The sequence below is a fragment of the Condylostylus longicornis genome, unplaced genomic scaffold (genome assembly GCF_029603195.1).
Source record: "Condylostylus longicornis isolate FDR11 unplaced genomic scaffold, ASM2960319v2 ptg000021l, whole genome shotgun sequence".
In the NCBI taxonomy this organism is placed as follows: Eukaryota; Metazoa; Arthropoda; class Insecta; order Diptera; family Dolichopodidae; genus Condylostylus; species Condylostylus longicornis.
Window position 1 is genome coordinate 350421 of NW_026577990.1, and position 16925 is coordinate 367345.

At 27.5% G+C, this 16925-nt stretch overlaps 1 protein-coding gene across 1 annotated transcript in view; it reads right to left on the reverse strand.

Annotated features, from left to right (window-relative positions):
* Window positions 1-1291: 1291 nt before the first annotated feature.
* LOC129606711 (dendritic arbor reduction protein 1-like) overlaps window positions 1292-16925 on the reverse strand; it is a 96578-nt gene continuing 80944 nt past the window's right edge. The window contains exons 2-7 of the mRNA XM_055517196.1: window positions 6904-7108; window positions 5857-6839; window positions 5213-5783; window positions 1946-2005; window positions 1655-1846; window positions 1292-1525 (exon numbers count right to left, since the gene is read on the reverse strand). Coding sequence (XP_055373171.1) covers window positions 1656-1846; window positions 1946-2005; window positions 5213-5783; window positions 5857-6839; window positions 6904-7108 — 2010 coding nt within the window. The 3' untranslated portion in view covers window positions 1292-1525; window position 1655. The remainder of the gene's footprint in view (window positions 1526-1654; window positions 1847-1945; window positions 2006-5212; window positions 5784-5856; window positions 6840-6903; window positions 7109-16925) is intronic.

The following is a 16925-nucleotide window of genomic DNA, read 5'->3' on the forward strand; positions in this document are numbered from 1 at the left end:
TGAAATAACGCCTATTAAATTATCTACGCTGAAAAAGTTTAATGTGATTGTAAACAAAGCTTTTTTTACTCTCGTTACGAAACGGACCAAATATTCAAATTCGCTGAGATTGAAATTTTGTAGAATTTTTAATATATTAAAAATTATCTTCAATTTAATATCTGTAAATTCGACCTATTATCTTTATGTTTAGTAAATTTCAAATTTTCGAAAAAAGTTACTGTGTCATTTTTAATATCTTTAATTCCGCCTAAAATTATGCACCAAACTTTTTTTAATACTTGATATTCATTTTATCACGGGGTATGTAACACCAAAAAGGATATACGTTTTCGGCCTTATAAAGAAGGTTAATAAGCTCAGAAATTAGATAGATTTAGCTATCGATATTGAAAATAAGGAAGAAACTGCTTATCAGATATATTACATGGAATCGAAATTTTTAGAAAATAGATTTAGTTAGAAAATTTAATGCTTTGTTGTCAAGAGAGAGATGCCAACACTTAATATGTACACACATAAATATGGGGATACGGCAAATATATGTTATTGAGAAAATGTGTTTTAGATTAACAGTATTGAAGTAAGGTGTAATGTTTTGGTCTCTTTATTTCTTAAAACCTATTTAAATTTTATATTTCAGTAGGTCTAAGTTCTTTTTTTGGTTTCCGGGCATTTAAAATTTTCTCGTCATATTTTATGCGATTTCAATTATGCGTTGCCAATTCTATTATTTGATGTAAACACTATTATCATTATTAATTAACTAAAAATACTTTAGTTTTAACTCCCTTAATTTTTCTAGTACTTTTCTGTTGTAAATAATTGAAAGTCACATGATCTTTTGTTTTATATGCATTGCTATATATACTTGGTAGATTGCACTGCAGCCATTCGCGATTAATTGTAGTCTCTCTATTCTCCCGCCTATAATACAACTGTTCCGAATAACTGAAGATATAAAACTGAAGATATCCTCAAGGAAATTAGATAGCAGTACCCGAATGCCCAGGAGAAACCGATATCTCCTGCTTATGCAGCTTGCTCTTTACTGGGCAGTGTTCAGCGTTATATATACTTGAAAATATAGCGTTATATATATTTGAAAAAAAAATGCTCAATTATATTTTATTATTATTTTACATAACATTAAAATTTTTATTTAGAATTTTAATTTTTTAAAATTTTTAAATTTAAGAATTTTTAACTTAATTACAAAAAAAAAAATTATACAAACTAAAAATTTACAATTTACAAAGTTTTTTTTTATAGTAAGAGTGTCTTTCTTCTGTTTAAAATTACAAGCTTTTCTTTTTACAAAATTCCACTTTTGCTTCAATAGTTTTTAAAGTATACACTGTTCTTTGAAATTTTATGAATTTTTTTTATTAATACATAATGTATAACATATAGGTGGTTGAGATCAATCATCTTAATACAAAGGTAATAATTACCATATTCTACCTTTGTTCATTCATTAAAAAACTCAACTCTTTATGAAGTTCTTGTGTTTTAATTAGATGATCTGTAAAAAAAAGTATAGAAAATTTCAATATTAAAAATTTTTTTTTATTTTGAATATCAAATTTATTACAAAACACAAGTGCTTTTCTTAAACTAATAAATTTATTTCTATAATTTTAATTTTTCTCACCTTAGTTTTTCGTCTTTGGAATATGACGTTTCATATGTAAAGCCAAATGATCACTACGAGCAAAACTTCTTTCGCATACAATACATTTAAATGGTTTTGCTCCTGTATGCTTTCTATAGTGCCTTGTTAATTCATCAGATCTAGCAAATCTCCATTCACACTCTGGCCATTGACAAGTGTATGGTTTTTCACCTATTTTGATTTAAATTAAAAGAAGGAAGCATTAAAGTAAAATAATATTTATAAGCGTTTTTTTAAATTAATCCGAAGAGCTGTATGGTTTTTACTTACCAGTATGAATTCTTTGATGAGCCTTTAAATGTGAGCTTTTTGTATAAACTTTTGTACAACCTGTAAATAGAAGAATCTGGTTAATTCTTGATATTTTTGAATTTAAGAGAACGAAAACTAAGCTGTGGGTAACATGATATTTTGGTGAAGATTATACGTCATAAACTTTTAAAATGTGAAATGAATTGAGGAAGAGTAAAAATTTTTGTTTCCGATAATAGCAAATACCGATAATTTGTGTTATTCATGTAAACCTAAGCTCGAAGAAAAGCTCACTGTGGAGATACAATTAGTTTTCCTTTGAGCTTAAAAGCTCAATTCTCAATTACATGGGCATGTTAAAAATATCAGCTCTTCTTCTACAAAAAATTTTTCATATTTTCTGAAATTTTCTGAAATATCGAGTTCCGAAAAATATCTGAAAAAATTCCGAAAAATATCTCTTACTCTTCAAGTTAAAAGTTTGCTCAACGCAACTAAAAATTTAAACTTCATTTTCCAAAAAAATACAGCCCTCAAAATATTTATATTATAAGTAGCTTATAAACGACTAGGGAATGAATGGTGTTAATTAACATATCTTCATACAGTATTAGCTGAAGATTTAAAACTTTCTAAATTTCATAGCAATGACACCAAATTGTTTACATACTTCCATTAAATTTTTATATTTTTATTTTATATTTGTATTTTGTTTGATGACTTTGTTATTCATGCATTCCGTGCACAACTGGATAGCAGTATAAGTTGTAACTATTTATTGTATGGCAATTATCATAAGGATATATGCAATACCAATGTCTTTTATCGAAAATAATGGTCACATTTCCACATTAACTTTTGCGATATTTCGATACTGTGGCTTAGATTCAAATAATGTCAGAAGTTGTTCGGCAACTGGCAGCTAAAATAATGGACATATTTACATACCATATTCGTACAATATTTACAAGACTAATTCAACTCAGAGTCCGATACCGATTGTACACTTGTGCCCTTATGTCAAACCGTTATTTCCCAGCATTGCGAAAGGAGTGACAAATTTATAATACCTTTTGAAGATAAATTACGATTTGGGTTTAAAAATTCACCTAATAAATTATTTTTATAAAACAACATAATTTTCAACATAATTTAAATCGCAAATAAAAAATCATTTATTAAAAATGATTAAATTGAAAATAAAGATTTATCAAAAAAAAAAAACAAAAACGTAAACTAGCAATAATAAGAATTGCAGCAATAACAATGCAAAAAAAAACCATCTTAGATCTTATAACCATGTATAACGAGCAGAAATTAAATTATTTTTAAAAGGTGTGCATTTTGGATTCAACATTCACAATACTCGTATTCAATAGTATTCGATATAGCCCCAGAAAATTGTATTTATGTATGAAATTATGTATAGATGGATGGAACCAATTTATACTTCTAAAAAGCATTTCTTTTTTCTGTTTTCAAAATTTAAAACAAGAAAATTGAGCTATAATCAAAAAGATTTATGAGACAATTTGAATTTTAATGGCTCTGTAGAATTGGTAATATTATTTTTAACTTCCCGTTCCCAAATCTTCTCATATTCCTTAATTTTGTGTTTCTTCTTCTTTTCGTTTTATATAATTTTTCCCATTATTTAAATTATTTACAATTGTAAAACCAATCAGATTAAGGTTGATTATTTTATTAAAACAAGTTATGGTTGTATTTTTATACAATTTTTTTGTTTTTTTGAATATAATTCAAAAATGAATTGGAAAATTTATAATGGAAAATTCGAAGAAAAGTGAAAGGTGTATAGATTTTACTTGTATCAGAGTAAAAGTATAATAAAGGTTTATAGGTGAATAAAGACGATTTTGCAAGAAATTTTAATAAAGTTAAAGATTTTATAATAGTAATTTTATAAATGTAAGTTCTGCCAACATTTGGCAATTTGGAAATTATGCAACAATACCTGATAATTCATAATTTGTAGGTAGGCAATATGATTATGTAAAAATGAATTACCGCTTTACAAAAAGATTAACAAAACATACAAAATTTTTGGTGTCGACGAGGATTACATTCAAATATTTTGCAATATACGATTTGACAAATTTTTAATATTAATTGAGGCTGGCCACATACTATGTACTGCAACAGAACTACTAAAACAGCGCTGTCAACAAAAACTCTGGTGTCAAACTCTGCTTTGATTTCTATTCTCTTTTAATTGAGTTGCCTACTATAATTGAGGTTATGAATATCAAAGCAGAAAAGAATTTTTTGTTATCGATTTGAGAGAAGATTTTTCAGTTCTAACAACAAAAACGGAATGTTTTTTGCAACAGACTACAAAAGAGTGCTGCCATTGCAGATCTTTGTTAGAATTGCAAACGCGAATTTAATCTTATTTCTTTGAAACAAAATTGAACGAGAAAACTATGAAGCTCCTACGAAGCACAGAAATAAAAAATTGTTAATATTGAATGAACTTTTTTTAAATCTTTTGAAAGAAGTAATTTAACCGGTTCCTCCTAAATGAAATATTATGGAAATGAAAATCTTAAATTTAAAAATGAATTTTGACCTCAAACAGTCAACATAAACGACCCGCAATATTACAGTTTCCAAATGTTATTTATAATGTTGGTTATCAAATTAATTTACAAGAATTTTATCAGCTCATATGAGCATTCCCTTTCACAGTAAGCCAATCGAAAATTTAAAGCAATATCAAAAACTTCCTTTCCTTTGCGTCACTGTACGCATTGTAATAGCGTTTTTCTGCCAATTTCGTATTTTTATTTATATAGAATATTTAAAAATTACTTACAATTAAAATTTATTATTAATTTTTCTTATTCATTCATAATTTTTAATTTCGAATTAAATTTGACCCAAAAATATTAGAGTTAAAAAACTGGAAAATAAACGACTACATAAGAAAATATTCATATGGACATAATATGGCGCATAAGTACTATACGTCATAGTCTCAATGGTTACGAATAATTTTTAACGAATTTTATGATTGATAGATTGACAGAATCTCATTAAAAATATTGATGTAGAGAAACAACAAGCCATAAAGTTTAATTAAAATCAGTCTAATTAAAAAAATAAAATAATTTTCATAAATAATAAATTACTCATTGGTAACTTTTTCTTTTCTGTTATACGCGGTCCAAAATTTTCCAAAACCCAAACAAGCGGATAAAAATTTCTTATTTATGCTTATTTTAAATTTACCGACTAATTTTTAATTGTGTTTTTTGTGCTTACCTATAAAATCGCAATGATGTATCCGTCGTTTTTCTAATTCTGGATTATTTCTACGATTATAACGAGGCCTCGTTATTGTTTTAGCAACTATTGATAATATACTTTCTGGTATAACATTACCATTAGCTGGTAATAAAACTGTTAAATCTTTTTGATTCGAATTACCATTAACAGTTGAATTTGTTGTTAAAATTGAATTTGGATTATTACTATTTGTAATAATGTTACCAGGTGTAACATTATTTGTATTATTTGATGATGATAAATGATAAGGTTTAGCATCCTGTTGTGGTTGCTGTTGTTGCTGTTGATTATGTTGATGTGAACAAACAGATATTGATATTGAAGATGATGATGCCGATGATGATGATGTTGATGAATATTTTTCACTATGTTGATAATTATTATAAATAGATGGCAGTGTTGCGGCGGCACTTAAATTAGCTTTGGGACTTCCATGATCTGAATTTGGTGGGGTAAGCGGTGACGATGAATATATTAAACGTGGTGTTTGTGGTGCAGGCGGTGAAGGTAAATAATTTTGATGAGCTTGAAATTTTTCGTACGAATGCTATATTAATTGGAAAAGAAGATGTAAAATATGTTTAGTATTATAAAATTGGAATAAATTTTATTATTTTCACCTGTGATAATTCATTTTCCCAATCATAACCGCTGGTACAATTTTGATATGATGTTTCACATGTATTTGTTCCATTAATACTATTATTATATGGATTATCATTATGATTTCCAGTTCCTAAAGGTAATTGTTGCTGTTGTGATTGTTGTTGTTGTGATGACGATGGATTTTCATTATTACTACTTAAATAATTTAATCTACTATTCGGTGATAAATTATTGAGATTATTATTAACATGACTTGATACCGAGGCTACTGTTCCTGTACTATAATTATTCGGATCAGTCAATAAATTATGTGAATTGCTACTAATATTGCTAAAATTATCAAGATAAAAGTTATCTAATGTTGTTTGTTGAGGTTGATGATGTTGCCAAGGTACTTTACTAATATTTAATGTTGTACTATTTGTATTAATGTCATGTTGAAATGAATCTTGATGATGATAACTATTATTATTATTATTACTATTACTAGTATTACTATTATTATTATTATTATTGTTATTATTATTATTAGTAGTATTTGTATTATTTAATGTATATGATTGTACTGATGTTGCTGATCCACCAACACCAGTTGTTGTTTGTGTTGGATTCTGTTGTTGTGAATATTGCAGAAGATTCGGTTGTTGTTGTTGTTGTGTATGGCAAGAAGATTTTTCTGATTTTATATGTAATGGACTGAGCAATGATGCTGAAAATGTATCCAATAATTGATCATCTGATATTTCTTTTTTAACTTGAGGAACTATTATAGATGGACTACCACCAATTGTATTTGCTGTTGTTGGACTAACATCATTTGTATTTAAATTTTGTATATTATGTAATGTTGTACTTTCCCATATACTTTGTGTTATTGCGGCATCAGCTTCTTCACGATTGTCACCAATAAATATTTGATAATTATTATTTGTTTCACTTAACATTAATATGTCTTTATTTGGCTTTATATTCGGTGAATGGAAATGATGTCGAGTTTCTAAGTATATTTACGGAAAACAAAAATTAAATATTTTCAAAAAAATTCTCTTTAAATTTCTTACCATAAAAATAATCCTTTCCATTAATACTTTCATAACATGATGTACCATCATTCATATAACCATAAACTGGACTCGAATTTTTCGAATTTGTTGAATGCTGATCGGATGTTTGATCTTGCTGATAGTAACCATAATGACGTTCAATATCTGGTTTAATTTTTTGAATTTGATCCATTGGTTCATTTCGATAATCTAATTCCGAGGACTGTAAAATAAATAAAGTGAAAATATTTCATCATTATATTGTGCCAATTTCCAAATTTTTAAATATTTTAGTTTATAATTCTATAATTGATAAATTTTCAAAATTTTTTAAATTTTTTGGTTATTTTAAATAATCTTAATTTATTTTAAAAAAGAAAATTAAGAACAATAAATTATTCTTATATAAAGTAGTCACTACAGCTTTCAGTATATTGTTAGGAAATAAATTTATGACATAAGATTAATTTTGAATATTTATAAACTTCCATACTTATACATTTAAAAAAGAAGTCCAAAATAAAAGTTAAGGAGATTAAATTCAACATTAATAAATTGACTAAAAATAAATGGTTCTGGTGAAATCAACAAAAATATTATTTCCAAAAATATATTGTTTTTCTTCTAAACTAAACGATTCTTTTGTACTAGTATATAAGAAGACTTTGTTCTAAATTTACTCACATATCATTAGGGAAAGTAGTTGAGGCGACAGAATATTTTTTTTTTTTGACACCTTAAATTCTTTTTAAATGAATTGAAATTAATTTAAATAAGAAGACATAAATAATAATAAAGAGACCTCAAAATTAAAATGAGTACCCATGTGTTCATAGCCTAACTCCTTAAAAACCAATAATATTGTTAAATTGGTTAATTTATGAATCAAAATTCTTAAAAAAAAAAATTTTTGTTTTTTCAGTTTTTGAATAATTTTGAATGGAAATTATTTCCATTTTAGGCAGAACAACTGATGATGGCACTGTCTATAAAAAAAAAATGTTGCCATTTTCATGTACGTTGTGTTTCAAGAATTTCCGGTTAAAATGTTTAAACTCAAATGAAGCATCAAAAAAGAACATTTTAAAGTTTTTCTATCTTAACCTCTGCCTTTACTGTAAGAATGTTACCACAAATGTTACAACTTTTGTAAGAATGTTACCACAACTTTGTTACAGTGGTTGGAAAATTGCAAGAACCCCGAGTACACTGAATTGGTTTTTAAATTTCTTTCTGCCCGGTGAAATTTTATCGTAGGTACAATTTGGTTTGAAGTAACGCTATATAGAAAAAGAAATTACTAATCAAATTTTTTGAACATTTCATTATACTTGTCTATGTTTTGGTTTGGTTTAACGCGGCCACCGCAAGGTACATATACAAGTCAGTAAGGCCCGTTGTGATACTACCGGATCCACAATACGGAAATCAGCCCGGGTTTTTTAGAAACCGGCTAAGGCTCTTTGCATTCACATTCGTCAGATCCGTAGTCCGTAAAAAGAATGATCCAAGAAATATCCGTCCTCTTCCTGTCAAAGCTGGATATGAGCAAAAGAGATGGGCCACAGTCTCCTCCTCTTCGTAAGCACCGAGCTTCGTCAGAGATTCATCGCACAGCGGCTCATGGGCATGTTCGCCAATAAGTCAATGACCCGTTATGACCCCTATCACAGCTCTAATGTTCTCTCCGGATCCGTACTTATTCTACAATTTTTCAATAGTTCAAATGGAAGTCGCAATAAATTGTCGGACTCCTACCTCCCACTGGTCTTCCAATTATTATTTAATGTAGATGGGTTCACTCAATATTATTTCTCATAAGAAATGAACGCTTGATATTGTTGCCGCAGTGCTAATTATTTTTCTTGTTGGCACAATTATTGTACAATATTACCATAAATTATTTAAAATTATTTTTCTCCTAAAACACTAATATTTACATTACATTAAAAAAAATTGAGTATAATTTGACTTTTAATTGAGAAATTTTCTAAATTTTTCATTTTGGTTAAAAATTTTTAAAATTTTTTTCACAGCTTAATCAATGAATCAAATTATATAATGTGTGCATTTATACACGAAATAAAATTGATTTTTTCGTTTTAGTCATGGTAACCAGAAAGAACACTTAAAAGACCTTCAATTTCATAAAACACTATAAAATTGAAAAAAAAAAATTAAATTATTTTTCCAAGCTAAAATTTAATTTTCCATTATTCTATTTTTGTTTTTCCTCGAAATTAATTTCAACACGACAGATTTAATAGTAAGTTACAAATTAGAACCAATCACAAATCTTCAATTAACCTTAAATTGACTAATTTTAAAATGAAAAAACAACAATAACAATAAAAATAAAGTAAAATCCGAAATATTACGAAATTTTCAATTTTATTTGCTTTTTTTTTTTGATATTATTGGTAACACATGCTTATACGTTCATATTATTATGTGTGTGTAGCTAGTATACCTAATATTAAAATAATTTATTTCGTATGGAATATTGGTAGAAAAAAATATAAACGATATTAGTAGTACCACAATTTACCACCCAGTTCTTAGTTAATGACAAAATCCATTAAATTGATTTCCACTTATCAATTACCCCCTATGGACATTTCATTTTTTTTATTGCTTTTTCTTTAATTTTTTTTTTAATTTTTTTATTCTCTTAAATTTTTTGATATTCGCCAACATGCACACGTGCATATGTTTTTCTATATGTGTACATATATGTTTGTATATATTTTTGTAAGCGCAATCACTGAGTATAAATAACAGCCAATTCACTTATATTGGTAACATTCTTTTTTAATTTCACGTTTTATATTCTTTGTAATATAAGTTTCATATATAAATACAATTTGTAGCCGCGCTGATGTTATGAGATTATGATATTTTATTGTTAGTATGCCATTGTTATGTATACTTACATAAATATAATATTATACACAGAGTTATTGTTGTTACTATTATATTATGTTTTATGTATATTTTGATTATTCACTCTGATATTAAATTTGTACTAAATCATGCACTTTTTAATATATATATGAAGGTATAAGAGTTAATAGGTTTTTGTTCTAATTGACCATGCAATTATTGTAATGCATATAAAATATATAAAAGACATAAATAGTATGTACTCATTTAGAATATACAATTTTCAGAAATATATACAGGGTGTCAAAAATTTGATGGTACTTCTAAAGCTGATTGATAGAATTTCAATTTGATCGAATTTTCTGAATTGAAGATTCAGATGAACAAAGCAAACCAGGTGATATTTCCGTATTTAGTCTCTCCTTCTCGGATTATAAGGCGTCGAAGTTGGTCTATCTAAAAATCAACTATCAGAGGGGGCTCCACCTGTATATCCACTTGCAGTTTATGCACTAGGCCAACAGAAAAGGGACATCGGCAACCCCCAAAAACAACACCCAAGAATCCCCATGCAATCCGACCCACTAGACCCTCTATCCAAACCAGCCAACTTCCCTTGCGAAGCCCAAAAGCCGCGCGAGAGACACCCCGGATAGGTCCCCCAGGTTATCATAAAATTAAGCCCCCAAGACACGCTTTCTCTTCCACATTAAAAACGAACAGGCAAAGAGCTTCTCCGTTTTTCAACCTCCGCTACATCCCGACATCCACGACATCCTCGCAAGACGATCTGCCATCTTATTACCCCGTATCCCGCTGTGACCGGGAACCCAGCACACAGTCAACCTGCACATATTGCAAAGTGCCCTCCTGCATCGACCCACCAAAGCCGACCCAACCGAATAGAACGCGAGGGCCCCAATCGCCACCCTACTATCCGCAAAAATTGCCAGCTCGCATCCCCTCATCGGTTTAACGGCAACCAATTCCGCCGTCCCGTGCACCGCCAAAATCTCTGCCTTGAAAACCCTACATCCATCAGGCAGGGCAATCGACAGCTCTACGCCCAACTAATCGGAGAAGACCCTCCGCACCATCCATGGTCCTAGAACCATCCGTATAGATGGACAACCCCTCATGCATGCATAACCCTTCCGCACTCGAATCCTCCCTTTGTGGAACCACAACCACAAGGCACCACAAAGTCAGACCTAATGTCCATAGGCCGCATTCCATATTCTCCCAGAATCCTACTGTGTGTGTATTTTCTATTTTTCAGTATGCCTATCACTCCTCGCAGCTACTGCTTTATAGGGACAATATAACAAGTAAAAACCAATTTGGTGTACCCATTTTAAGGTTCATGAATTCCTGCTTCTATAAGAAAAGCATTGATGCTTTTTAGTTTCTGACATATTTAAGCAAAAATTTATTTAAAATATGAATATAAAACATAATGCACGAAAAATAATAAGAGTGACACCTTTATTAGGTATGAATCTGGGAATAAAATATTAAAAAAATAAAAGTTTTTAAACCTTGCTACTCAGAATTATGTAAACCGTCTATATCTAATTTGTATTATTTACAATACAACTTCAGGAGTACAATCGAATCTCGGACACCCTATAAATTACTGACTGTATTGTGATTAATTTAAATTCAAACGATGAATTTTGCAGAAAAAAAAAGGAATACAAAAATAATACTCTAAAATTTTTAAATAATTATTCTAACATTAATATTATAGATTCCGATATTTGCAACGGTTTTATTCACATATTATTCAAATAATGTAATTTTTTTTTTATTTAAAAATAAAATTTATTTAAATAAATGTTGAATGAATTCATTTGTAATATAATATTATTTTAGAATAATTTTGAAATTAGTTTTTTTTCATCAAAAACAAAGTGTTCGATTGGTTTAACGCTACAACAAAACGGTTTGTGCGAATTGACAAAACTCCTACATTTTTACTGATTTTTTTATATAAATCCTCATAATCCATCGTTTCACTTAAATCGATGATTGTTTGTTCATCACATTGTTATAAGCTGCAAAATTATTGAAATGAAAGCTGTGTTTACATATTTCGTATTCATAATATCCAAAATCAAAAACAAGTGACGCTAGTTTTATTACAAATTATATTAGAAGTTGTACAATTTTTCATATCTTCAATTAAAAATAATTTGATAAAGAAAATGTGTTATACGCATGTCCATGTTTATCATATTCAATAACGCAAGGAATATTCAAATAAATTAACGTGTGAATTGCAGTTAGCTAGTAACTTGGTAAAACAAAGGAGGGTCCTGTATCGACATTGACATATCTCACTAGGCTTTAAGGTTCTCATATCGGGAGAGTATACTAAATTGGATACCTCAAAGTGTTCCTCTATTCATTAGGCTAGTAATTTACAGAGCGCATGTGCTTCTTCTTAAATATTATTGGGTAAACTAAAAAATTACCTTATTTTTAGCCCATAAAATTATAGCAGAAAAAATGAGAATCATTACACTTGACATAAGTCAATAATCTGAATAATTTTTTAAACTATCCAAATTTAGAACATCTTTTTGCTCAGAGTATACCGACATCACTAAATGTGTACTCAATTGACACAATTTTTTTTTATCTCTCTTGTCAGCCTGACTATATTATTATTTCTTTTAATTCCATGTAATTTGACTTCAACTATTTAGCATAATATAAACGTGATCGCAATTATTATTATATACCGTACAAATATGTATATACACACATACCCATGCAAACAATTAACTTATAATGTTAAATTTAAAAATAAATTATTGTTATATTGAAAACTTTGTAAAATTATTGAAAAACTATAACGAAAATTCAATTTAAATTTTTTTTTCTTTAAATCGTTTAGAAAAAAACCAAAAAGAAAAAAATTAAATAGGGACGATTAAACAAAAATTCTTTAGTTTTTACATAGTTTTCAATGCAAATGGCACAGAGGTGATGACAGTATATAAGTACAGTGATAGAGGTGATTCGAGGTTTATAGGCACGGAGATTATATTAAGTGACTCTAATTTTTTTTTTTATTTTTTTTTCAAATATTTTATGTCTAGAATTACAAGAGACCATGGATCAATTTTGATAATTTAAGATAATTATTTTGTTTTTATATTAATTTTTGTTTTTTTTTTATTTTAACTAACAAAAGACCTTGAAATAATTCGTGATGTAAGCTGAACTACTATTTTAAGCTTTATAGTTTCAGTTTCAATATTGATTACAGAAAAATTTTTTTTTTTTTCATAAAGAGATGTAGGTGAAAAATTAAACAAAACTTTAAGGTTTATTGTACCATGTAACGGTTACAATGTATAAAAACAAAGCAATGGAATTGCCAGCGTAACAATTTCAAAGAGAGTATATGTATGTATTTAGAAGTTTTATTGAATTTGGGGCTTCGGAAACGGAGTTGATTCTCATTACCATTTCACTCAGTTCCACGATTTTCAAGGAAACATCAAATTTGCTTCCAATTCGGTCTCTAAATCTGATCTCAGTGTATATTTATTTTAATTTTCGACTCCTTTCTCTACAGTTGAAGCTTTTGAATAAAAGTTTCGGGAAAACCTTGAAACTTAAAAATCTTCAATTTCGATATGGACTCTATAGCAGAACGGGTTAAATTATTTATTTATCAAATATTTTATGGTTTACGGTTAAGTTTCTAATAATTTTACGATTAAAAATCTATTTCAGATTATTTCTACCAGGCCATTAGACATTAAATATAACATTTTGATATTAACTTATAAAAGTTAAGCTATGGCACAAAATTAATTAAATATAAAAGTTTTTTAGTAAAATTTACTATCAATATCATTTCAAATTTGATTGTGCTTTAGTTTACTAAATTGGAAGTACTATAGCTGCAATTTTCATACTCATAAAAACGTATGTTCGCTAAAAGCTCACCGCTTGTACTGGTAGAAAATTACGGTTTAAGATCATTTCCTACCTATACATAAGTGTGTGTTTTCGATTATCGTCGAATTCTGAAACATGTCCATATGTTTGTCCGACCGTCCATTCGTCTCAACGATAGCTGAAAAACTAGTTGACCTAAGCATACCCAAAATTTAACCGAGACAATACGGTTCGAGTAGCTGCCCTATAACTTTAAAAGTTATTTCGCTATATCTCAGAAATTATAGAAGCTATAACATCGAAATTTCACACTTGCAAATTATTATTAGCGCTGTTAGGTAAAATAAAAATTAAGTTATTTGGTCATAATTTTTTAAATATATTCATTATGGCCATTATTTTCAATAAAATTTCTTTGAGATAGTGTGAGTGTATACGGTAACTGCAATGTATGCGTAAAAGCACCATACATATTATGAAAACCAGGAGGATGTGTGAAGCAGTGCAGCAATTAACACACATCATTTAAAATCATTCATTCGTACGGGTATCAGAAAGTTGACACGTTCAACTGTACCTTGCCTATAAGTTATATAAAGTAGAAAACAGCTGGTTACTCTAATTAAGATTGATCAGAAAAATTATTAGTCTTTTTAATTTTTTCTTTCCTTCCAATTTATTTCTTTTAGCATTGCATATCAGTTAAATTTTTAGTCTTAACCGTGTATCGAGTATATGTGCATGTCTTTTGGAATTTGTTTTTAATAATTTTTACCTTATTTTTTTGTTTTTGTACTTTTTTTATTATTGATTTTTATTTAAATTATCCATATTCGATTTTGTTAGCCTCAAGTTTGACTTCAAACAATTTGTTGAATATTGCTTCATAGTTAATGATGTAAATTGATGTTATTACGAAGTGTTCGACAGATTTCTATATATACACATATATGCACATACATATACATATTATGTATTTTGGTTTACTATTAATTTGAACATAGCTAGTTAGCGTGTTATTTATGATAGAAAATCTTATTGGTGTATAATTTTTTTTTTCTTACTTTATTCATATTCCAGACACTTAATAATGTACTGTAACATTATATATGAGAGTAGTAAAGGGGGGTGGACAATTATAAGCTAACGTAAATCAAAACATAATAGAAGATTGATTTATTGATTTTAAAAATTAAGGAAAAAAAAAAGAAAGGAAAATTGTAACATTTATCAATAAATAGATCATAATTAATATGCCCATATGAAACTGATCTCTTATATATAGTCTAAGTGAGAGGAGTCTGATAAATTATAGTTAAATGTCAAAATTTAGAAAAAAAAATTTTTGTAATTTACTTAGATTTTTATAACTAGTTGTACACAATTTTTGTATCAATAGTTGAATTTTTTTTTTATTTTGGAATAATTAAATAGGAAATTTGGGTCATAAGTTTTTAAGGAAATGTAAACATTGACGTTTGAATTCATAATGTATGAAGAAATGTTTTAGTTTCACTCTGATTTTAATTTATTTTTTCTCTCGCAAATGTTTAAGCAGAATTTTTTAATTTTTTTAACAGAATAAAATTTATTTTGATAAATGTGCTAATTAAAATGTAAAAATAAAATAGTCATATTTTGCGTGTTTGCTTTGCATGCACTCCGAAACTTGTCTATAGTATTTTCAATTCTGATTGATATTTCAAATAAATTTTTGATTTTTTTAAATAATTTACTAATTTTAATGTATGTTAGTAAAATATATACTAGAAATATTAGTACAATATTTTAATTATTTGTATGGAAAGGGCCCTAATATATAATAACTCTAATAACGAACCGTGATAAGCATAATTTTATTAAGAAATTAAAATATTCTTTGAACAAAAAGATTTATAGGATTTTAAGAATTTTGAATAAAATTTGAAAATAATACTAAAATTTATGATGGCGCATATAACCACTAAAGTCAATATTCAGATACATGTAAAATTTACAACGTTATTTTCCCGAAAATACTAATGTTGGAATAACGAGTTTTTTTATAAACAGTTTGGAAAATTCTGGATTTTTCTATGTATATAACCAAAACTCTCAAAAAAGCAGTTTCATGACTCTTCCATAATACCGACGATTTATTATTTTTGTTTTTCTTTTTAAATACTGTATTTGGAATAAACGCGCCGAGAAGAATGCAATTTTTCAAATTTAATTCTTATTTGAATTTCTTTCTTTACATATAATCATTTCATATTTTACAAAAATTTTGAGTAACCACGCGAATTTCATTGTTATAAAAATTTACGCGTGATAGTAATAACGGATTTAGTACCGTGGATTTTTTGCTCTACATAAAATGATAATTTCAATTAAATTAAAACCGCAGAGCTTTACCATTAACTGTAATATTTATTTAAAAAAGAATTTAATTTTTGGAAAAAAAAATTATTGTAAAAATATTGTATAAAAATTTATTTGTTTATATAGGTAATAATAGGTAATATACACATATACATATGAAAATGGCTTATATACGTACATACGAATATACCATTTCCACAATACCATTATTTTGTGTAATGTACGGTAGACTCGTCAAATATTGTTCTGTTCAAATTAAGAAAGAATGCATGGCTATTTTATTATTAAATGTACAATGTATGTGCACAAGCCAGAGGTGAATAAATAAAACCATATGTCTACATGTGTGTAATTTTAATTATATATATATATATGTTATGTATGTAAGCATGTTTTTTTATGCCTGTTTAAGAAAATTCAATACAAATTAGTTTTAAAATTGTGGAATAAACCGATGATGTCAATAAATTTTATGAGTTTATCTTAAAGATTTGAGCTTCTCTGCCATCGAAATTATTTTGTTGAACACACAAGAGTCTTAATTTACTTTTATTCTTTTTGGTTTTTTTCTCAATCTTTCTGCTCCGTTTTGTTGGGGTTATTCTTTTTCTTTTTTAATTTTTTTTATTTTCTTTTCTTTATTTTTTGTTGTACTAACGAATTGATGTCACAATTCAATAAAACATTTTTGTTTTTCTTTTACTTTTTATTGTTTTTTTTTTTTTATTTTAAAATTATTAGTCGAATTTATTACAAATTTGCACAACACAATACTTTTATACAAAATTTACTCATATGTTATTTACATACATACATACATAATTAATTATGTAAACCATTTTATATTTCTTTATTGGATCGTATTAATTTACATATTG